Source organism: Cololabis saira, chromosome 20 (genome assembly GCF_033807715.1).
Source record: "Cololabis saira isolate AMF1-May2022 chromosome 20, fColSai1.1, whole genome shotgun sequence".
In the NCBI taxonomy this organism is placed as follows: Eukaryota; Metazoa; Chordata; class Actinopteri; order Beloniformes; family Belonidae; genus Cololabis; species Cololabis saira.
The window spans coordinates 18,838,113-18,861,837 of NC_084606.1; the positions used below are offsets into that span (position 1 = coordinate 18,838,113).

Here is a 23,725-nt window from a genome sequence, read left to right on the forward strand (position 1 = left end):
AGATAAACAGATAAATAAATGCCGGTTATTTTCTCTTGGTTCTGTCCCGTTTTAATCAGCAAAGTTGCTGCCGTGTTAAAAGACACTGTTAGGAAAGGATCTATTTAGGTACAAACATGTACATCATTTACAGTTCTAAATCCTTCTGTACATGTATAGTGGAGCACATTAATGAAAAATCGTTCACTTTGTGGTACAAGCGCCAAATTTGGTACACAAGTGCTTTTGGACCTACTATCTCATAAAAGTACGTTGCCCACTTGAACAAACAAAGTGGCCACCATTTTTCAAGATGGCCGCCATTCGAAGTGGTTTGAAACAGCGTTTGAACTATATTTTGATTGAATGAGAAATACAACTCTGCATTTAGAAAATCAAAATTATTGAATATTATGATGATACAATGCGAATAAAATGAAAAAAACACTCACAAACAAAGACATTAGTTTCACTTAAAGCTTTTGGACCTGTAAGCTACTTGCAGGTGAGGCCACGTAGAGGCTGTCTTTGTTTCCCCATTTTTAAAAAAAAATTTTGTATAGGCTATTTTTTTTTTTTTTTAATTTTTAGATAACGGTATAAAAACACAGAAAAGGTGTCAAAGCATAGGCTGTATGTTTTACGATCCAGAACTTGAATCAACATAACTTAAAAAATAATAATACAAATATCCAACTCAAACATTCAACTTAAACTTGGTTGTTCTATTTTCTTAGCCCTCACATGCACAGTCACACAACTGTGTGCACTTCAGGCCGAAGCGATAGCATTTGCATCGTCCTTGGCATTCAGTCTTGCAGCCACATTTTGTCAACTGCTCACAAGTCTGAGCAATGGGTGGAAAGGTTGTCCAGAGAACTTGCCAGATCTAACCATCTTTTTGCCAGCCCCAGTTGGCAGGACTTTCAGTTTGCATTTTGCACACTGTTGCTTGGCCCCATATGCAGGCAGCTTGGAAAGCAGACCGTTTCACGTGCTGAACGAGGGATGCGCTTGTTGGTGGAATGGCATCATAAGACCTTTGCTTCCGAGCAAACAAGTCCAGTCTTGCCTCATCAACTTTGCATGTAGTACTTTGCTTGTCATACATGGTGATGACAAACTTCTCAAGGATGTTGAGGTCTGCATCTTCTATGATAGGTGGGTATTGGCTGAGCTTTTTGAAGACAGGACTAACTTCAGGGCAAGCCTCCCATGCTTGCCATGCACTTTTCTTGCTTTTACCACGGAAAGCTGACACAACATCGCAGCCAGTGAAGGCATGGAAGAACAGCATGGCTCTGGGCCAAGATTCACCACCATATCATGAATTGGCAACCACCTAATGGACTGACCCTGGCCAAATTCTATCCAGATCTTTTCCAAGCCTGCATCCTGAAGAGTCGCAAAAACATTGACCGCAACCACAAGAATATCTGTGTCGCATGCCTTAATCAACACAGACTTTATCTGTTGCTTGGCTGCATGAAGAGCATGTGTGAAGATTCTGGAGTCAGCTTCTTCGTGGTTGCAAGGACTTAAACCTTCAAGGCTGATGGGTTTGTTTGAAAGAGCCTGCTCTCCTTTGGTCACAACTACGACATTGTCAGGACACAAGGTCACTATCTTCTCTGCTAGGAACCCAAAGAGTTCAGTCTTGTTTTCATTGTCTCGCAAGAAGCTTTTCCAGTTGGGCGGTAGTTTGGTTTTGTCGGTCACTCTACGTCGACCTCCCTTACCTCTGTTTGACCTTGTTTCAGTCTTCAGGCTTGAAGTCCAGTAGACATCAAAAATTATGTCTGTTCGCTCATACTTTGATGAGTATGCCTGGATCTTTGGAACTACATCTTGGACAGCATATTCCTCAAAGGTCTTTGATGTCTTTGGAGACAATGAATACACAAGAGAGGAACCATCAATGATAATAGCACCACATTCTGGTTGTTTGTCAGGAAGAGAAATGGTAGCTTCCAAAATGTTTGCAAGCTGAGACTTCTGGCCGTAGTAGAGTTTCCCTGTGTCGCTCAGTGCTGCAGGGAAAGACTGATTCTCATGCTTAAAGAACTCAAGCAGGTCACACTCTCGTGATTGGCAGGATATAAAGAGCTGTGAGAACAGGCGACAGTCATCTTTGAGTACCTGCTTCTTCATGTCACTGCAAGCTGAAGCTGCTTCTTGGCGAAAGAAGTCAACTTTCGTTTTATTTTAATCGGCCTATAGAAGGAAGTCTCATCCCCCAGACCATTGAAAAAGTCTCTGAAGGCAACTTGACCTTTCTCAAAGTGAGTTCTTACAAGCTCAGCAGCACTGGGATGTGCAATGTTTTTTGTGTCCAATGTGAGCAGATCTTTGGACTCTTCCTGAAAAGGATTACCCAGATCCTTCATCACAGCAAACAACCTCTGGACCTTGTCAGTGAAGGACTTCTGAGACTGACGAGTCTGCTCATGATGCCTGATATCTTCAGTTGCTTCATTGACCTCAGATGCCAACTCATACTGGTTGACTAACTGGCTAACTTCTGGTCCAGACACCATCCACCGCCTCAGTGCAGATGGATCCTCAGTAACTCCAATGGCACCACCATCACCTTTAACAACTGCATTAGCCTGCTGGTGAGCTTGGTCAATGGCTATGCCTGAGAACTCCCTGTGAGTCTTGTGGACCACAAACTTTCCCAGCTGAAATTCATTGAAAATCTGAGGATGAGTTTGCTCCAAAGAAACCATGTCTGACAGAGGCAACACTTGATCCAGTCAGTTTTAGTAGCACAACTCAATGGATTATCGGCAGACATCTTATACAGTTGAAGGTCGAGGGATTATCCTTTTACCACCCAAACATACAAAATATGATAGCACATTGGAATATGGGATGCAACTAGGTTCAAGTATCTGGTGCCCTACACCTAGCCCGATCGTTCATCCAGTGCCATAAATCCCGTGCGATCTGTACACCATCCAGGTAACTAAAGCCCCGTTACCCTTGGCTCGGCTATCCCGCGCTGGCACATCCTGTCAAGTCAGGTGCAGCTATCTAACTACAATACTACAACTAACTAAACTTCTAGTTGAGTCTATACAGGGGCTTATTAGATAGCATTTGGGACACTAAAGTATACTACAACTACAGTGAGTACGCCACTACAACAGTTAGTAAACTACAACTACAGTTAGTACACTACAAGCTGACACTGAACCCCATGCTGAGTCTCACAGCAGTGATGTCACCAGTGTGCCCTGGTTGTGCTTTGACATCACTCTTATAAAAAATTACTAACCAATAAATGTTGACCACAGAATTTTAATGAATTATCATTTATATTGCTAAATTAGTACTTTTATTTCAGTAAAGAACGCTTGTGTTGCTGTATGTGTGTGTGTGTGTGTGTGTGTGTGTGTGTGTGTGTGTGTGTGTGTGTGTGTGTGTGTGTGTGTGTGTGTGTGTGGTGAGTGACAGTCAAAAGTTTGGACACATTTTCACAAATGATTCACACAAAAAACACATCCCTCAGAATTCTGCAGATTTTCACTTAAGATCATTGCAGAAAACTGAAGAAAAAACGCGAAAACGCTACTTTTTAGTCATTTAATAGCCATTATCTTGAAAATTGGTGGCCATATTGGATTTCAATTGACACCATTGAGTTATTCCAGTCATAATACATTCATTTTGATGCTTGGATCATTAACATTCTTCTGTTAATTCAAGTTCTACCTCGAAAACCTTTTTTTGGCGTTTGATGAGGCGGCCATCTTGAAAACTGGCGGCCCTCTTGGATTTTCAGCTGGGCAACGTACTTTTATTAGAAGGTATGTCCTGGACATCATTTGTACCAAATTTGGTGCTTGTACCATGAAGTGAACGATTCGGCTCAAAAATGGACTTAAGCAGCCCCACTAGTAGTAAATATCTAATCTAACAACATAAATATCTGCGGCTTGCATATCTTTTTTTTTTTTTAAATAGAGCGGATGCGGCTTATATACAGGTGCGGCTTATAGTCCAGAAAATACGGTATATAAAAAGTAAAAAAGGTATTTTTTTTGCACACGTGGCACGTATGATTGATGATAATCCTCATAAAACACGTACTTATTAACCCACAAGGTAAATCACATTGGAGAAACAGTGTTTGTATAATTTGAACTCTTCATTAAGTCCTTCTGAAACAGGATTTGACTTCATAGTCTTCCCTCGGAGCTGCGGCTTTGAGTACATACGTAGCAAAGTCCCTCAGGTGGTCACAAGAAGGTGGCTTACATCATCTAATCATATGCAGATGACTTCCACCCACGTGAATCGTTTACAGCATGCGTAAGAAAGGGCTTCGGAGCTGATGGAGTGGTCAAGAGCGTGACCTTTCGTTGACGCTCTGTAATGAGGTCACGGATGCTTTCCCACCCAGTCACGCTCTCCGCGGCCCGCGGTACGAGGGTGGCCACCGCTTCCCTGCTGACTGACATCCCTCCGAAATGAGGCCTGAAGGTGTGAGGGAGATGCGATGTGTGTGTGCGCGCCTGCTTGGTGACGGTGTCTCAACACCAGCATGTGATCTACTAGAGTTTCACTACTGACGGACACACCGGTGGGCCCACGGGGAACCCGGACCGGTGCTAGGGTTTCAAAACAGCATCCACCGTGCGCTAACGCGTGTCAGTTCCAGCACTTACAGTATGTGCCGAGAAACATAATGTGGGCCAAGGTTTGAGGCCCACTTGGCCGGTATGCTGAGTAGATGTGATGTACGCGGCTTTCCAGCTATTAGAGCCGCCATCGACATCTCTGTCAGCGAGTTATCCCTGGAAATCCCCCCCGTTAACCCCCCCGGCACCCACCAGCAAACACAGAAGGTTTGATGAGAGAGGGAACTCAGGCAGACCGGCAGGGGTGTGGCCTCACTGAGCGTCAGCAGTTCCATCTCCATCTCCAACTCCTCTTCACCTCCTGGAAACTTTCCTTTTTAGGTAGCAGGGAGAAGACGCTCCAGGTATCCCTCAGGTCAGCTATCATCATCAAATCAAACTTCATTTATTTATAGCACAAGTAGTGCTTTACATAATAAAATCAACATTTAACATAGAAAAACTCACACACTCATGGTTAAAAACACATATCTGGTCATTTTCACACACATCCTCACTTTAATACCCGCACAGCTGCCCCCCAGAAACACGGTGATGGATGCTTGTAATTCTGTCAAATGCCCGTCTTAAAAGAGTCTGGCAGTCAGCTTTATTTGTGACAGTCTGGCTTTGTGTAACTAACCACATTGTAATATGCATTTCTTTTTTTTTATCTCTTTTTATTAAACACAAAACATACTTGGCTTAAGACAGATTTTTTTCCCCCCTTTTTTCCATTTCCAATTACCCAGTGGCGTCAATTCAGTGGAAGCTAAGGTATGGCAAGGTTACGAGTCACAGAACTTAACTAGAGTATCAATCAACACGTCCAGCAAATACTCATCACAGAAGTCTGCTATGTAGCTTATCTGTGTGGTTAAGAAAATTTGAACTTTTTCAAATGCAGTCTCGCTCACTGCAAAAACTCAAAATCTTACCAGGAATATTTGTCTTATTTCTAGTTAAAATGTCTAATTTTTAGTCAAAAAATCTCATTACACTTAAAACAAGAGTCATCACCAGAAAGAAAATAACTAATTTGACAATTTTCACCTGTTTCAAGTAAATTTTCACTTGAAATAAGTAGAAAAATCTTCCAGTGGAACGAGATTTATCTTCTCATTACAAGCAAAAACATCTTGTTCCACTGGCAGATTTTTCCACTTATTTTAAGTGAAAATCTACTTGAAACAGGTGAAAATGGTTGTTTTTCAGTCTTGTCTTAAATGATATGAGATTTTTTTTCACTAAAAATTAGACATTTTAACTAGAAATGAGACAAATATTCTTGTTAAGATTTTCAGTTTTTGCAGTGTATAATAACTAGTGAAATCGATCATGTTGTTCTGATTTGCATTTGTAGTTATTCTATATGTATTAAGTAATAGAATAATCAATACAAATAGACACAGAGTAATTCCATAAATGTATTTAAAAAACAAACATTTACATTTTCCCTTGAAGCCGAGGTGTGGCGGCTGCCGTACCTTGCCATACCCAATTGACGCCCCTGCAATTACCCCCCCACACCCCTCAGAACCTTTGTGCGTCTTCCCATACAGTCAATCAGCAATAAAACATTTGTGAGTAATTTATATACACATATACATCTTACACCAAAAAGGGGAGACCAAAAAATAATAGTTATAATGACAAATAAAAATACTACCATTAAAGAGTAAGAAAACAACCAAAACAAATGTATATGCATATATGTACACATATTCCTACCATACAGAGAAGACAGAACAAAAGAAGGCTAACACGATGTATGTGCTTTACTTCTGTAGGTCTTGGCCATCAGATCTCAATGCTTTACCGTCAGGGACTCTCAGGAAGTGTCTTGAGCTTTTCAAAATATTATAAAAACGGTCATTGTACCCTCTTAGTGTGTATTTCATCTTTTCTAATTTTAGATACAACATTAGATCAGTCATCCATACAGATAATTTTGGTGGGCAAGAAGATTTCCAGTGTAAAAGAATTTGTCTCCTAGCTATCAACGTTGGAAAGGCTATTATATCTTTGAACCTAGAGATCCTTATACTATCCAGCGGCATGGTTCCGAAAATGGAGGTATACATAGAGTATTATTATTATTATTAGGCTGACATTCTATTCCTGTTACTTCAGATATTGTTTTATACACTCCAAACCAAAATGAGTTCAAGGATGGGCATGACCAAAACATATGTGTCACAGTTCCAGGGGCACTATGGCATCTACTACAATTTTCATCCATATTGTCAAATATCTTTGCCATTCTAGCTTTAGAGTAATGCATTATGTGTAAGATTTTAAACTGGATTAAGGCTAAACATGCACAGGATGTAGTCCCATTCACCCTACGCACAGCCTCTTCGCATATACCATGTAATATGTATTCCTAAAGCAAATGTCATCCCCCATGTGGAAACAGAAATGATTCTGGAGGTAAAGGGGGCAATTTTTCTCTTTCTGATTTGTGGTTGTAAAACACAAATAATAAAGATTAAAGGAGGGTTGGAAGCGTCCCTCCTCCAACACGCCTGCTTCAAGTGAATGATGGTGATTAGTGGTGCAGGCCTGGATCCCCACCGAGGGGGAGTCGTGCATCTGGATCAGGTGTGTTGGAGCAAAGAAACATCTAAAACATGCAGGATTGTGGGGAAACGCTGGAGGAAATCGTGGTTATATGAAGCTAAAAAAAAAGAGGTGCAGGAGGCAAATCGGCGCCTTGACTGTCAGCTGATCACACGGCAGAGCTTTGAGGAAGAAAACACTGCAGCAGCACGGATCCCGGCTTGCTGCGTGACCTGATTGATAGGACAACAGATGAGTTCAGGACATTCTCCCCAAAGTCAAGGAAACTCATTTTAAATTGATTAATAAAATGTATCCAACCGCTGAATTCTTGAGACATAGATTTAAATTTGAAGTTGACCCCTGTGTTTTTTGCAATGAATCGGAAGAATCACTTGATCACATGTTTTTATTGTGTCCTGTCTCAAAAAATTTTTGGCAAGAAATTAGAAATTGGCTATCTTTAAAAATGAATGACATTCCAAATTTAGAAATCGTTAACATTATTCTTTATATAGATACTATTGACAAATCAGTGTCCTTCTTAGTTAATGTCATTCTCTTACTGGCTAAATACCACATACATTGTTGTAAGTGGAGAAAAATGAAGCCCTCTTTCCATTTTTTTATAAATGATTTCAAAAGTTTTTTTCTTTCTTTAAAAAATATTAAGTCGAATAACTCTGCAAAAAAATTAGTAACCGATATATCAAAGTATCTTTTATTTTAAGTCTCTTTCCGAAATGTTGATGCTATTTGCTTTGAAATGCCTTACAGTTCCTTTGTATTGACTTTACTTGTCTCTTATTTTTGTTTATATGTCTCTTGTTCATAAAACCTCCTGGATGTTCTTTTTTCTTATATTTCCTCTACTAGTAGTTTTGTATAAAGTGTGTTTTTCTTGTTTAAAAAATTCTGTTCAATAAAAAAAAAAAAAAAAAAAAAAAAAAGATGAGTTCAGGAAACATGCACTGGTCTGTTTCATCATAGAAGCTGTAGTTTAAGCCCAGAAAATATCTGTTATATATTCTCACAAAGCCATGCGCTCATCATGCTGTCATTACTTCCCGCAGAAGAGGGACTTTAGAGGCGGCTCACCTGTTATCCACACCTCCACAGTGTACTACAGGCCGATTACTCACTCACGCACGGAAAGCTTCAGTGCAGCTGATCCAAACGGTACTATGAATAGATCTGTGTGCTCATCTGCAGTCTGAGTCCAAAGTGGTTCACGCAGGCGGATGCTGGAACCATGTTGGCCACTTTACCCTATTTAGTAATAACAAGCACTTAGTCAGAGGTTTATAAAGCACTTGAATGTGACAGCACATGGCGGTGAGGTCATGCTTTCATTAATGCAGACATAAGGAAAACATTGACACGTCTCTTTCACAAACATTAATATGATTCCTACTCTGAAACGAAATGTACACGCGCTGACAGTTGACACATTTAGAGCATTTAGTGCCTAAACGAGAGCCAGGAAAGGTTAGATTCAGAAGTAAATACAGAGATACTGTTACTGCTGGCTTTGTGCTCTTCAAGTGGGCAAATCATTTCAAATGAGTTATTTTAGATTACAACACAGGCCCTCTAACCTCCATCCACCGCCTTTGAGTTGGGTTGTTTACGGTGGAGTTTTCTTTGTGTACAAGCAGCAGAAGCAGAGAAAGAGGATTCGCCTTCCAGGAAACAGCAACAGCATTAAAGGATTTAAGGAGCTGAGACAACAGACCTTGATGCACAAAGATCACCTCAACCCTGATCCTCTCTTAACTGCACAGCCTGGCTAGAGCAAGTCACAAAGTAGATTAGTTAAGGAAGCTTATAAACTGAAAAGGCTCATGAGCTCAAAACAAAAGCTGCAATTACACCAAGAAGAAAAAGACAAGAATGAGGAGGAACATGAAAATGTTTTTATTTTTTTATTTGTTATATATATTAGGAAATATATACGTATATATATTATATATTTGTAAGATGATGTGGTCTGTGTATATACTTTAGTAGCTTACATCCGCTGGGTTTTAGTATTGTTTGCAGTAATGCTGCCACCTGCTGGTCAGATCAGGAACGTAATCTCTTTAAGTTCTCAGCGCTCGCGTGTATTTTATTTAGGAGAAAGGAAAAAAGTCGATTCCTGATATTATTCTTCATTTAACAGCACAAAATATGAGTTGAGGAAAAAAAAGGGTGAAAGAATTTTCATCTGCGACCCCCCTTACCCACTTTGTTGCTTCTTTGCTATGATTGTTACATGTAGGGTTGCCACCTTTCAGAAATAGAAATAAGGGACGCCCTGATTTCAGCAGCGCTGGAGCCAAAAAAAAGCCCTAAAACTTCTAAACCGAATAAAAATGTGTTTATTTTATATGAAAAACAAAATGCTTTGATTTAAAGTTTAAAATGCTTTAATAGCATTGAACTTTCATGACTGTAGAGACAGACAACCATATAGCAACTGAAATAGCCTCCTATGCTACGTATGTCCACATCAGCCCAGATGTATAATATACATACAGGTGAAGAATATGGTGTAAAAGTTAAATTATTTCGATAATTCAACTAGAATATGGTGTAAAAGTTAATTTATTTCAATAATTCAACTAGAATAGGGTTTAAAAGTTAATTTATTTCAATAATTCAACTAGAATATGGTGTAAAAATTAATGAAAATACGGGACAAATCGCGTCCCATATTAGTTCAATACGGGACGCAACATTTTTTTCTCAAATAAAGGACAATTCCGTATTTTACGGGACGGGTGGCAACCCTAGTTACATATGAACAATTCTGGCCTGAAACGATAAATAGCAGAATTTAAGATGGAATTGATTGGTTATGAGGAAAAAAATACATACAAAGATACAAAACTTTAATTTAAAACAGCACATTTTTTAATTTTTGCATCAATGTTTAATTTATTATTGACGAATTAAGGTATTTGCTCATGCACTCCTTTTAATTTTATCCATCACCCTTCTGTATCTATTATCATTGCATAATGGTCTGATCCGGCTTTGTGGTGTCACAGTACCCTACAAGTCTAAACAACATATTTTGAAGCTGAGGCACCACAAACAAAGGGAACGGACTGTATTTTGTCAGTTTTGTATTGATGGTGGTTTCAAATGCCCAGATATATTGGAGGGGTTTCGAGCATGAACGAGCCAGAGCATCTCAGTAGGTTTGAAGTCCAGACTTTAGTACACCACTTCAAAACCTTCATTTTGCTTTTTTTTTTTCTTTGAGCCATTCAGAAGTGGAGTTGCTCGTGTGCTTCAGATCGTTCTCTGGTTGCATAACCCTTAAGGTCACGAACTGACAGCTGGACTTTCTCCCTCAGGATTTTCTAGTAGAGAAGTTATCAGGGTCCTGAAGCAGCAAAGCCTCCCCAGACCACCACCATGATTGGTGATCTTATTCTGAAATACTGTGTTAGTTTTACTCCAAACCTTCCAATTCTGTGTCCACAGAATATTTTTCTCCGGGATTATCAAGATGTTAAAACGTTTTTTGTCATTGTTTTTTAGCAAATGTGAGAGACCTTTGTGCTCTTTTTGGTTAGTCTTAGTTTTCATTATTGGAAATCTGCCATAGATGACATGTCTGCACAGTCTCTTCTTTCTTGTCCCCTCCTTTTTCCTGAACTTGCATCTGAAATATGCAAGCGTGACTAAAAAAAAAAAAGAAATAGAAGCAAAACCAGAAGAAAACTATAAGGAGACGAATGCTTTTTCACCTGATTCCTCAGACAACATTGTTGTTTGTCTTTGAGTAAGCGATGCCGTCCACAGTTCTCACGTGGACAACCGTTTACTACAGCTACAGCATCATGTCAGGTTCAAATGTGTTTGATTTCTCTTAACTTTTGGGAATCTGACACATTAGGTTTTCCTGAAGGTGTATCACTCGTTCCACTCACATTAAAGTCACCCTATGTAGCACTAACACTTCTAACCACATGAAGGGATTATTAATCACCATGTTGACATTTACACTTCCAAAACTAATATTTTTACATATGAAAAAACAGAGTATTTTAGACTATTTTGCTAGTTTTACAAATTCTAGTCAACAAAAATGGGTCTTACCCCATTGGCAGAGATATTTTTGCTGAAAATAAAACAATTTTGATTAAATTTGTGGACTATTAGGCTTAATTCTAACAGGGCTGCTTTTGCAATATACCACCTTGTCCCACTAGAGGCGTTTGTTCTGTCTTATGGGACTAAAAGCTGAATGCTTCTTTTGCTGCCACTGTGTGGTCAGAAGTGGTATTGTTACGTATAGTGGCTTTAAATGAAATACACATCAGTCATTTTGTATCAAGAGGTAAGCTACCTTTTATGACATTGTAATGTTTTCCTACTGCACTTGTGGTGTTGAATGATAATTTTCATGTTTAAAAATAAAGTTAAAAAGCTATAGTGAGTAAAAGTAGAAGTGATAATGTTTAGAACTGTATGGTTCAGCTGTTTTCCACAATGATGGGTATGGATTTTCCAAAGATGTTGGACATAGTATTTATTTCAGTCTTAAAAGTTTATAACAACTTCTGAGTAACATAACATGAAAACAAAACAGAAAAAAACAAACATTTTTTTAATCGTACCCCAGGTTGACAACATGAGAAATCATAAAAGCAGTTCTGAAAAATAAAAATAACAATAAAATCACAGGAAAAATATTTCCTTCCCCTTATAAAAAAGAAAAATACCAGCTCTCGCAGACTTACAGTACATCAGGAGGGCTCCCGCCTGATGCGAGGAAGACGTCACACCGGGGACCTGATTTGAATATACAAACGCAGCAATCCTGTGTTTGAAAAGCGTAAACGCTCGAATCAGTTTTAAAAAAAAAATAAAAAGAAAGAACAAAAAAATCGAGCCGGGGTACACTAGTGGGTTTGAAAGATTTTGGGTGAACAAAACAAGCAGAACCCAAAACCCTGAGGAGCTCTTTTTTACAGCAATGCCCAGCACCTGGAAATGTAAAGGACACAAAACATTTGTTGCGGTTTTCTCATCGAGTAGCCAAGCTTTAATCCAAATCCATCTCCATACAGATATGTTACGTTCCTAAAACACTAGAGTAACTACAAAGCAAACCCCCTTTACTTGACTTTAGCATTTAACCATTCTACAAATTGAATACAAAAGTTTCATGAGATATTGTTAATATCATACAAGACTGCTGCATTTGAGGGAAAAATGGCTCTTTCTGTGGTCAGTAGTTAGTTTTATTTTTCTGTGAAATGCATGACTGTTATGTGGTTGAACACCGAGAACAATCTCCCCCACAACCAAATAAAGTTTATACTTTTATCCTCTTTTTTTTCAAATATATATTTATTATATATAAAATACTGTTTCATTCATAAAAGCCTTACTTTGTACAATATCTGAGTTGACGTGCGTCAGTGAGTGATCAAGTAATATGTGTGTGTGCATGTGTGAGCGTATGAGCTAAAGAGAACCTGGAAAAATAGTCATAACAAACAGCTGGTACTGATTCAAGACCTACTACACTAAAAAGGTGTTTTACACAATATACACATTTCATTACTTACAAAATAAGAAGTGGGAGGAAGACGGTGTAAGGTAGTGGTTAGCGGGCGGGCTACAGCGGGATTAGTACAACCCAATGTAACGTTGAATGGGAGAGTGACAGAGCGACAGAGGAAGGAGCGTGTGAATGAAGAACTAGCAGTAAAAAAGGCAGTCAGTCTCACTAAGGAAAGCTCATCATCAGTGCATCTCTCATCCTGGATGTTCCGAAGTCAAAGTGCCGATTTGGTAACCGTGGAGACCATTCACTCATTGATAAGGCAAAAAAAAAAAAAAATAAGATAAAATAAAAATGACAAAAAGTATCACAGATTTGTTGCACTGATGCATCAATCGTGATTTCAGAAAGAGAGAAAGAACACAATGATTCTTTTGGGTGAAAAGGTGAAAAGACTGAAGAAAAAGCACTTTTGTTGTCACACATCCATCATGGCACCATTTAGTGGATTTTTTCTCTGCTTTCAATTTGAGGTACTTCTTAAGAAAAAAAAAAAAAAAGACTAAATGTAAGAATTTGTTATGTCAGTTTTTTTTTCTCTTTTTTTTCTTTTTTTTTTAAGCTGTGTTGCACAGTAGCACCATTGGTTTTTTTTGTGTTTTTTTTTTTTGGAGATTGTTTATATTGCCGGAAGATAATGCATCATTGGAATTGCATCTTGACACCATGCCGACAGCCGGGGCCGATGACTTCCCCCCATCACGTGAGCCAATTCTCTCATGTTCTTGATTGGGCGTCCCGCTGGCAACGGTGGCTCTGCTCGTTGCCGTGTGCCGTTACGTCCTCTTCATGCAGACCACGCAGCGGCTGACGCGTGTCCGTAGGTTACCCGCCTTCAAGGTCTCTGACTGGGGTTTCCTGTGAGGGCCAGAGTAAACAAACAATGCTTAGGACAGATGGATATATGGGAAAGGTTCTTTAAAAAAGAAGTAGGACAAAAAACATGTAGCAACTTTGGTTTATACTATCCACAGATTCTTTTTCTTTCTCAGTAATGAAAATGTTCATGTAATATATGATAAAAAAAGTTATTTATTGAATTTTTTACCGTTTTCAAGATGTTAAAAAACCTATTTGGCTTCATGGAAGATGATTTTCCAAATCAAAACCAAACACATGTGACCCAGGAGCTGTGATGGAGCCACCATAAGCCTGTGTACCGTATAAGTGGGCTAGGCTAACATGATGAGTCCGACTTACAACCTCCTTCAAACACCACAGCACCAGCCTGGCAGGTGTGTCCGTACCTGAACATGTCGCCCTCCTCCACGGTGGCCAGCCAGAAGCTGTAGGAGTTTCCGTAGTAGTTGCACGTCCCTCTGCCGTGGCACTCAATGAACGGAGCGCTGCGGAACTCCTCCAGGCAGGATCCAGGGGAGGCCAAGGCCTGACCGGAGCCCTCGGCCCCGGCGCTGGTGTGCTGCAGGGACACGTGGGATTTCAGATGAGTGTCAAAAGTCAAAGTCATCTTTATTGTCAATTTTTCATAAAATACAAGAAATCGAAAGTAAGTTTCCCTCTTGTCCGACATAAAATAAATAAAAATAAAATAAATAAGATAAAAATAGTGGTGCAAACAGATTTGAAATGAAGTTAAACAGTAAAATATAGTTAAAATACTATATACAAAGTGAGTGTATGAGGGATTTGTGTTTGTGTTAGTGTTTAAATGCTTCAATGTAGGAAGTTTAGCGCAATGACCTAACTGAGTTTTGACAGGGTGGAATTCCCAAAAATGAAATTTACTTCAAAGGAGATGAATTATAAAGCCTCTTCAAAAATGTTTTATTCTTCACAATATGTCCCTTTAAAAACCACTTGGACAAGTTATAATACTGTACTGATCATGTGCAAATGTCCAAAACTTGCCGCCATCTCCTCTCAAAAGTTTTCTCAAATTGCAAGAACCTTTTCTCTGAAAGATGAACTTTCAATCAACATTTCATGGTGAGGAACTTCAAAAATATGAATAAAATGAGTGAACAAGATGATGATGTGTCCACCTACCATCATGAAGGAGTATCCAATCCATAGTGGTTCCCAGCTTCTAGGGCAACTGGGGATCTGGATTGTCTGACTGTGGATTGCGATCACCATGGCTGGAGCTTCACAGACCGAGCATCTTCACACACAAGGATAGAGGTTACACATCATCCAACATTTAGCAGCAGTCTTCTGTGTTTTTCCTCCATGCATGCCTACCTGCTGATGAAGGGCTTGATGCTCTCCCCAGTGATGACTGCCATGGACATGGGCATGGGCTGCGGTGTGGACAGCCAGTAGGAGTAGTCGTTACGGGAGGCGAAGTTGCAGACATTGTTGATGTTGCAGAACATGAAGGGCATGGTGCTGAATCTGCGCAGGCAGCTGCCGGCTGTGCCTGCAAAGAGGGAGCGACAGAGAAAGTTATGGAAGAATCCTTACGCAGCCTCCGGGTAAAGAAAGGTTTTATTAAACGGAAGCCTTTCGTACCGAGGTCCTGTCCGTGCGCCCGCTCGTTGCCCTGAACATACAGCAGAGAATACCCATCGTAGATCGGGGAGGTTCCATCGGGACAGTAGGGCACTTCCCCGGTCTGGCTGTGCCTGGTGATGAGGAAGCCGTGAGCTGCAGAGACCGATCCAGGAAGACCGGGCGGGCCCTGTGGCCCGTCTGAACCAGGAGGGCCGGGGAACCCACGACCACCTGGGATAAGAGAAAACAGTCAACGTTGGACAAGAAAGTTGCACCTCTGGGTCACAGCATAAAAACAAAGAACATTTTTTTTCTGGAAACTCTCGGGATGAACTGGACTTTGCATGTAACTCACCAGGCTGACCAGCAGGTCCGTTGTCACCCTTTCTGCCAGGAGCGCCACTGAAACCCGGAGGACCTTCAGAACCAGGATCTCCAGGACCACCAGGCCCGCCTGAGAGGGGAGAGATAAGAAAACAAGACACTTAGCTCAGCTCAAATAATGAGATTTGAAGACGTTTGAATGATTAATACCTTTAAAAATGGATTGCTTGCAAATCCATGAAGTCAGAATTTTAAAATAGTTTTAAAACATTTTATTGAATATAAAAAAGATGTGCATTTCAGTGTATGGTATAACACTCTGGAACAATCTTGATGAAAGTGTGAAGGTCTGCAAAAACATCAGGCTATTCAAACGCTGCTATAAGCAGATTCTCATACTGAACTACCAACAATTGATGTTATAATGACCATGATTTTTTATTTTATTATTTTTTCATTGTCTTTTTTTCTTCTGTGCATGATGCTTTTCTTTCTTTTTTAGCTACTTTTATTATGGTGATTGTTTTTGTTTTTTTTCATTGACTTTTTTTTCCTTCTCTACTGTGCTTGATGCCTTTCGTTTTAGCTACTTTTATTATTGATTCACATGTCTTTTAATTACTTTTATATTGACATACTTTTATATGTCAAGAAGAAGGGTATATACTGTATATATGTATTATTGTTATTATTATTATTATTGCTATTATTATTCTTTTATATATCGGATATTCTTATATTGCAAGAAGGGGCCGGACTAGATAAGCATTTGCTTCTTCCTGTCCCTTCTTGAACAAAACTGGTTGTGCTTTATTATTATTGTTGATGTATGTGTTTTAAATTGTTTTGTTCAAGATGAATAAAGATCAAATCAAATCAAATCAAATCAAATCAAATCAAATAAGAGAATTCATTCCAGTATGAAAAGTAATTCTGTACCAGAACATTTTGGATACCTAAAAGCTTAAAGTGTTCATGCTTCCTGTCTCTACCGTCAAATCCTGAATGTGCCAAAAGGTTTACTCAACAGTCAGTAAGATTATATTTTATTGTTTAAAAGAAAACGTACCAGGGGATCCGTCACGTCCAGGGGAACCGGGTGCTCCCTGAGAACCAGGGCCGCCTGGAGATCCAGGGATTCCTGGATCTCCTTTCACAGTGTAGGGAGGTGGAGGTACCGCATTGTCACCAGGAAGACCTAGTTACAAGAAATTGGCTTATTATACTGTACTGATTTAAAAAGACAAAACAGGAATTCTTTCATGGGCTATACTGACATAAACTCTTATTGTTTGTAGTTTAGCTTGCATTTCACTCTAGCTAAATATCCGAGTGTGTTCACCCACCAGGTGCTCCAACATCACCAGGATCTCCAGAAAGGCCGGATGCACCGGGGGAACCTGGGTCTCCTTTTTGTCCTGGGAGAAACATAAACAACAAAATGTCTTGGAGTTGCTTATAATGAAAATCTGAGGCTGAAATGCATTTTTTGGATGTTAAGGAAGCCCCCCCTAAATGTCGTTATTGCAAGCTAACCAGGGAATCCTGGGACACCAGGCAGTCCAACGTCTCCTTTGCCTCCGGAGCCGCCAGGGAAACCAGGGGAGCCCTGGGAAAATAAAGAGGTGCACATGGTTAGTTTGATTCCTAAAGTTTCAACAGCAGGTGGAAATAACCTCCTATAACTTATGAAAGGTTTTTACCGGTAATCCTGAAACACCAGGGTCTCCTTTACTTCCCGGGAAGCCAGGCTGGCCTGGAGAGCCTGGAATTCCCTTGTCTCCCTTAAGGCCGCCACTTCCTGGGGGTCCACGGGCACCTTGTGGGCCAGGTGAACCTTCACATGCACAGGTGAGAGGTCAGGAACATCACGATAGAGGAGCAGCACGACACAACTGTGCTGGCATCACATTTACATGTTCATTCCTTCTTGACCTTTAAAATGCATTTAGTTTCAGATCACATTAGGTGGTTACGCTCTTGGATTGTCTCACTGCCTGAAAATATACACTGTTAAAAACCCCAGTTTTATCTTTTATGGTGAAATTCTGGCAACCACCGCTGCCAGGATTTTACCGTAAAATAGAAGGTATTTCTGTGCTAAATGAATGATGAATTATGAATAAATAAATTGCAACGAATACACAGAGAAGCTGTATATCTACAATCTTGACTAGCGATTAGATCAACGTTTTTATGGTTTAAAAGGCAAAAAACTTCCAGATTATTTTAGCCTACATTAAAAAAATCGCATATAGCAGAAAAAAAACATCTACTATTTTGACTTAACGAGCACCAAGTTGTTCTTGTATTTAGCTCCATTTCAACTTGTCAATTGCATCTAAAGAACAGTGATTTCCTGAAAAGATTAAAAAAAAGGAAAGACATATATTTTGTGAGTAACTTTTATGCTAAATAAACAACATGAAAATGAAGGTTTGTGGGTAAAGATGAGCCTGTAAAACAGTGTGTATGATTATGTTTATGGGTCCTGTGTGACACAACCAGCCTGTTCTGTAGGGAAAAGACAGGGTCAAAAAAACAGTGAGACACGTTTAAATCCAGCCCTGATAAAACACAATCAAAAGCCTGCAACAGGGATAATGTGGAGCAAAACCATCAAACCATTGGATCTAACCTGGAGGACATAGGAGTTCCCACAATTCCCAGGTAAAGCGGAGCCAAGTTGAAGGCACAGGGCAAAAACAGAAGAGGAGGTTTAGACAGAGGAAAGCAACAGTGCAGAAACAAGCTCAGCGAACTGCTTACATTTTGTGATGATATGGATGGTCTTTTTTAAGTTGCTGTCATTTTAACATTTACACATATTACCTTTAAAGTACTGTATATGGGTGGTTTTGTTCCTACAGCCAACAAATCTTAGTCATAAGTCCTAAAAAGACCAAAACAAGCCTTGAAAAGATCCCACTCACACATAACAACGTTCTCTTGCGATACGCTGATAGTCCCACCAGTAACTTTAACAACATCTAAGTCTGAAGCGGCGCTTCTGCCCAATTCAAGTATAAAAGGGCTGAAATAGTTGTTGGTTTTGGTCTTTTTATGAGCCTTGTCCTTTAAAGCTACACTGCCTGGTTTCAAGTATCTCTTAACAGCACCTTCAAATATCTCAAGACTTGCTCCCACCATACTGCAGACCTCTGAAATGTATGACGGTTGCAAAAAAATAAATATATAAATATATATATATATATATGTAAAATCAATTAAAACTATCAGTTTTATAGAAGCAAGGGAACAGTTTTACCTAGAGGTAAAAAGCTCTATAAGTTTCAAATTCTACAATTGGATTTCCGATAAAAATAAAGGATAAAAAGTTAGTTGTGAAAAGGTTTACCTTCTTCAACACAAGCTGCAAAGTGCACTAATCTCTTATCTGTTCATCTCGTTTATGAATCTGGTGAGTAAAATCAGCCGGTCGAAACTCATGTTTTGGGAACTAGGAGCTTGCAAACGGCCGCTCGATGGGAGTAAATTTTAAGTTTTTTTTTTTTTTTTAAGTGTAAAACAAAATATTAACTATGTATCGATGCTTGGACAGAGGCAAATATCCATGTCAGTAATCTTCATAGAAAAGGTATTAAAGAGTGTGACACAACACATAAAGAATTTTTTGATTTCTTAAGTGAGTTAGTTATACCCTCTGTTTTTGTGCATAAATTAAACATTAATAACACATCATGAACGTTAGATCAAATTTGACAACACCTACATGCTATTCAGCAAGCAAACTCCATATGTGGGAATTAAACTTAAATGCATGCTATTCTTTAAATTACAATATTATTTTATTTTTAAAAGGTGCTTACTTGTTAAGTGTGGGCTACACTACCCTAGTGTGCATGGAAAGTGAAAGAAGAGAGTCATTAGGGGGAAACAGATAGAAGATGCATTGATTTCCCAACAGGATTTTTCACTTCAGGGGGTGAACGTAAACACAGTCAGTGTTACTGTGAGGGACGTGCAAGAGAAGTCCGGATGCCGTTCGTCTGACCTGAGGGACCTGCGGGAGCCGGGTGCAAGAGTTGTCACGTGGAGAGGCGGGGCCGCACCGCAGTGGGCGGAGCCAAGCCACATGGAACAGGGATTGAGATTTCATAGCATCATTTTTGTCATCCTGACATTCAGATAAAAAAAAACTCTTTTAAAGCCTCACACAGTGTGGAAGTAGGGTGACAATCGTTGTTCAAAACAGTTTTCCGATGATATGATTTTCCATGTATATAAACTTTCATTATGGACGAATTCTGTTTTCTAAGCAGTCAGTTGATTTGTTTTGAAAACGAATCAGGTCACATCTTTGTAATCTAAATAGCTTAAAGTTTCCTGAAACAGCAGTTGATACCTGTATTTAAACTCTCCATTGTTTTCAGAAGGGACTGATTTTTTTTTTTTTTTTTTTTTTACACATCTATTAGGGCTGTGCAATTAATCGATTTTAAATCTAAATCGGATTTATTAATCACAATCGATGTTAAAAAAAGGAAAATCGGAAAATCGATTTTCCTTTTTTTCAGCTGGCTGCATGAGTCTAGTCATCTTTGTTTGGTCAAGAAAATTGTAAATGTTGTCACTTTACTAAACTCAAGGAGGATTTACAATATCTTTCAATTGCACTTCATTCCCAATAGGGAAATTTGTTTGCTATTTTTCTTTAAAAATAAAGATAAAATATTTTAAACCATTTATTCCATTGTCTTTTGTAGTTTTACCAAAAAAATCGAAATCGAAAATCCGGTTTTCAGAGAAAAATATCGGGATTTTATTTTTGTCCAAAATCGCCCAGCCCTAACATGTATATATTTTCTTTTGTCTGATTGAGATTTTTCAGAGCTGTGGGTCAGGTGGTGTCTCCACTTTGACCAGCACTGTGTGAGGCTTGTTTGTTCTTGTGAATGGACAAGTGCGTCTGTGCTGGGATGAACAGTGTCCATGCAGATGACTTGATTGGTGGAACAAAACACAGTGGGGACACAAAGCCAGACACAAACTCATTATACTCTTATCTACTCTCTAAATGTATTGTTCATGGAAACAATAGATGGTTTGGACATGTGTCAGTTTAACACATCAACTAAGGAGCATCTCAAAAAGTTTTTTGAGTTTGTGTTTGACTCAGGTGTTTTCACTTTATCTTCAAAAATGATCCACAAAGGACACAGGCTAGTTTATATGACCAAACACACAAACACATTTGGAGTACCTGAGGGCTGAAGAAAGACAAGATAAAAAAAGAAATCAGAGTCCCCCTTAATGGGACGAGATGAGGAGGAAAAGGGGGTGAGGAGACATGAGGATGGATGGATTGTTGGATTAAAAAAAAAAGAAGATGATTACATAGGCACAACAATGTGGAAGACATTCTTTCTGAGGGCGTTGTGATTGATGCAAGTGGAGGAGTAACCCAACATGTCCTGGTGAAAAAGAGGTGTGTTGGTGCTACAAAGTGATACATCTTTTAATTCCGGTGGTCTTGATTGGTGAGACAACATCCCATGCAAATCAAATGACATCAGGATGAAAGCATTCAAGTTTCAGGTGGAGTTTCTGGAATTCACTGTCTGGTTTTTATGCTGGATAGTTGAAAACAAAAACCACAGGTATCTCAGTTTTGAACTGGATCAAGTTATTGTTTCTATATTCATCCACACGGTTGTGCCAGGGGATGATATTCACCTCTATATTTTACTTTCTTCTGCAACAAAAGACCAGGCAGCAAATTCCAGATGTATGTGTGAAGGCAAATATTATCCAAGTGATTTACCTCCTCTTCCAGGTGGTCCAGGGGGTCCTTGGAGCCCTTTAGGGCCCTGGTAAGCTGGTCCTGGAGACCCTTGAGGACCTGAATTCCCTGGAGGGCCTGGAGATCCTGGGAAGCCGCCATCTCCCTTACTACCGGGGAAACCAGGACTACCAGAGGGACCAGGAAGACCTGGCTCTCCCTTGGCACCTTCACACCAGGGAAGAGATAGAAAAATGATGGTGAATAACATGGCACTCAATAAATATACAAATACAGTATAGTGAGCTGTAACTCACCTGGACCCCCTGGAATTCCTGGAGTACCAGGACCACCATAACCGGGAAGACCTGTGGTAGAAATAAGAGGATGTGAACCCAAGCCGAATACGCCAAAAGAATCCTCACTGATCCTACTCATCTGTGAGTGACTTACCTGGGTCTCCTTTGACTCCGGCTGGTCCTGGAATTCCATCCCGACCCGCCTGACCCTTGTCCCCAGGCAGTCCAGGTCCTCCTGGTCGACCGGACTCTCCTGGTCTACCTGCAGATCCAGGTAGCCCAGGAGCACCGGGACCACCGTCAAGACCCTTTGCGCCGGGGATACCGGGGGAACCTAACAGGCAGGAAAAAGGAAAAAAGAAAAAAGATGCTCAAAGACCAAGACCAAAATGTGTATCTTCGAAAAAACATCACTGACTTTCATCAATGACTTTTTGGTAGGGGTGTAACGATCACGAACGACACTAATCTCACAATACGGTACGATACACGATATTGAGGTCACGATAACGATACGATACGATACGATATTATAGCAGTATTTTTTTAACAACCTTGAATGAGGAACATATGACTGGAAAAAAATGTCTTTTATTTGAAAGACACAAAATATAAAACAATGCTGTACGTTTGCCCTATTGTTACAGTTTGTAATGCTTTATAACTGTTTAAGTTTTAAAGAGCAATCCAGGCCAACCATTTTCCACAAACTGAACTAAAAGTAAATGTCAGGTTTGCATTATGCATCTTCAGTTTCATACAAGTACAAATATTTAGCCACAAACTGAATAGTTTCTCTCATGTATGATTTGACTTTTTTCTTTTCCAGAAATTTAACAACTAAAATTAATTAAATAAATAAAAGTAAATAAATACATACAATTTTACATGATAAAAAAGATTGATTCATGCTCACCTTATAAGTGTAAGAGGAGATTTATTTTTGTTAAGAAGGTTATTTTGGTAATTCAGGGTTCATTATTTTATAAATATATTCTTTATATTCTGATGTAAATCAGGGACTATAATTACACTAGTCAGTTTATCTGTAGTGATTAGTCTGTTTTAGATTGGGCGGAGTGATACAGCACTAGGTGCTGTGTTGATGCTCTAAAATCCTACACTGTTGAGGGACATTAAAGTACACTGGAGTTCAGCAGAAGTTGTCCCCGTTTATATCCTACTCACGACCCGAAAAAGGTTTAATTTAATAAGGTAAGGCTTAACTCTACACCAGACTTAAAAATTCAGAGCTCAAAACCCCCCAAGAGTCCCGTGATCGGGAGTGCAAAACGGGACTAGTTTCTTCTGAGCGGAGGAAGATTTTGGTCCGCACGGTCGCGGCCGGATGCGCGTTTCTAGTCAACACAATGGATTAATATTAATAACCCAATATCGCGATACACTTTGTCACCTCCACTACACGTATTGTGACGTTTTTGTATCGCGAAATTTCGTGGCACGATATATTGTTACACCCCTACTGACTTTCATCCATGACTTTTTGGTAACTGCTTAACTTTGATTTTAATACATAATTTAACTTCATGTGGTGACAATCCACATTTACCTTGGAATCCTGGGAGACCGGGGTCGCCTTTGAAGCCTGGACCTCCTGGACCTCCTGGGAGACCGGATGGTCCTGGGCTTCCCTTCTGTCCTGGACCGCCTGGGTATCCTGGTGAACCTGCGTCTCCCTACAGGAGCAGCAACGACAACATGAGCATGAATAACACCATGGACATACTAATCAGAGACATTTGAGCAGCTGAATTTCCCACCTTTGGTCCTTGTACTCCTGGTGGTCCAACACCGGCTGAACCAGGTTCTCCTTTGGCTCCAGGGAAGCCAGGCCCTCCTGGCGAACCTGGGCCTCCTGACCTTCCTGGAATACCTGATTCACCCTTTTGCCCCGTTGGTCCTATGGTATAATTACAGAGCAACTTCAATAAAAGACAGCGGGGTATTATGAACAACAGTGAAAATACTGCAATCTGAACTTTGCTCAAAAGGTTTCGCTTGGAAAGCAAAGACTTGATAACAAAAGGATGGTGACCCACCTGGAATTCCCATGTCTCCAATGGTGCCTTTGAGTCCTGGAGCTCCAGGACCTCCTGGGCCTCCTGGGATCCCAGCTTCACCCTTAAGACCTGAGCCAAAAAAGGCACGA

General features: G+C 39.8%; 1 protein-coding gene across 1 annotated transcript in view; it reads right to left on the reverse strand.

The window, feature by feature from the left end:
- Window positions 1-11,677: 11,677 nt before the first annotated feature.
- col4a5 (collagen, type IV, alpha 5 (Alport syndrome)) overlaps window positions 11,678-23,725 on the reverse strand; it is a 57,286-nt gene continuing 45,238 nt past the window's right edge. Inside the window, exons 34-49 of the mRNA XM_061710561.1 lie at window positions 23,616-23,705; window positions 23,337-23,476; window positions 23,126-23,252; window positions 21,710-21,889; window positions 21,574-21,624; window positions 21,299-21,484; window positions 17,217-17,350; window positions 17,050-17,122; window positions 16,860-16,931; window positions 16,583-16,711; window positions 15,545-15,643; window positions 15,208-15,420; window positions 14,938-15,115; window positions 14,743-14,857; window positions 13,983-14,155; window positions 11,678-13,593 (exon numbers count right to left, since the gene is read on the reverse strand). Coding sequence (XP_061566545.1) covers window positions 13,512-13,593; window positions 13,983-14,155; window positions 14,743-14,857; window positions 14,938-15,115; window positions 15,208-15,420; window positions 15,545-15,643; window positions 16,583-16,711; window positions 16,860-16,931; window positions 17,050-17,122; window positions 17,217-17,350; window positions 21,299-21,484; window positions 21,574-21,624; window positions 21,710-21,889; window positions 23,126-23,252; window positions 23,337-23,476; window positions 23,616-23,705 — 2,042 coding nt within the window. The 3' untranslated portion in view covers window positions 11,678-13,511. The remainder of the gene's footprint in view (window positions 13,594-13,982; window positions 14,156-14,742; window positions 14,858-14,937; window positions 15,116-15,207; window positions 15,421-15,544; window positions 15,644-16,582; window positions 16,712-16,859; window positions 16,932-17,049; window positions 17,123-17,216; window positions 17,351-21,298; window positions 21,485-21,573; window positions 21,625-21,709; window positions 21,890-23,125; window positions 23,253-23,336; window positions 23,477-23,615; window positions 23,706-23,725) is intronic.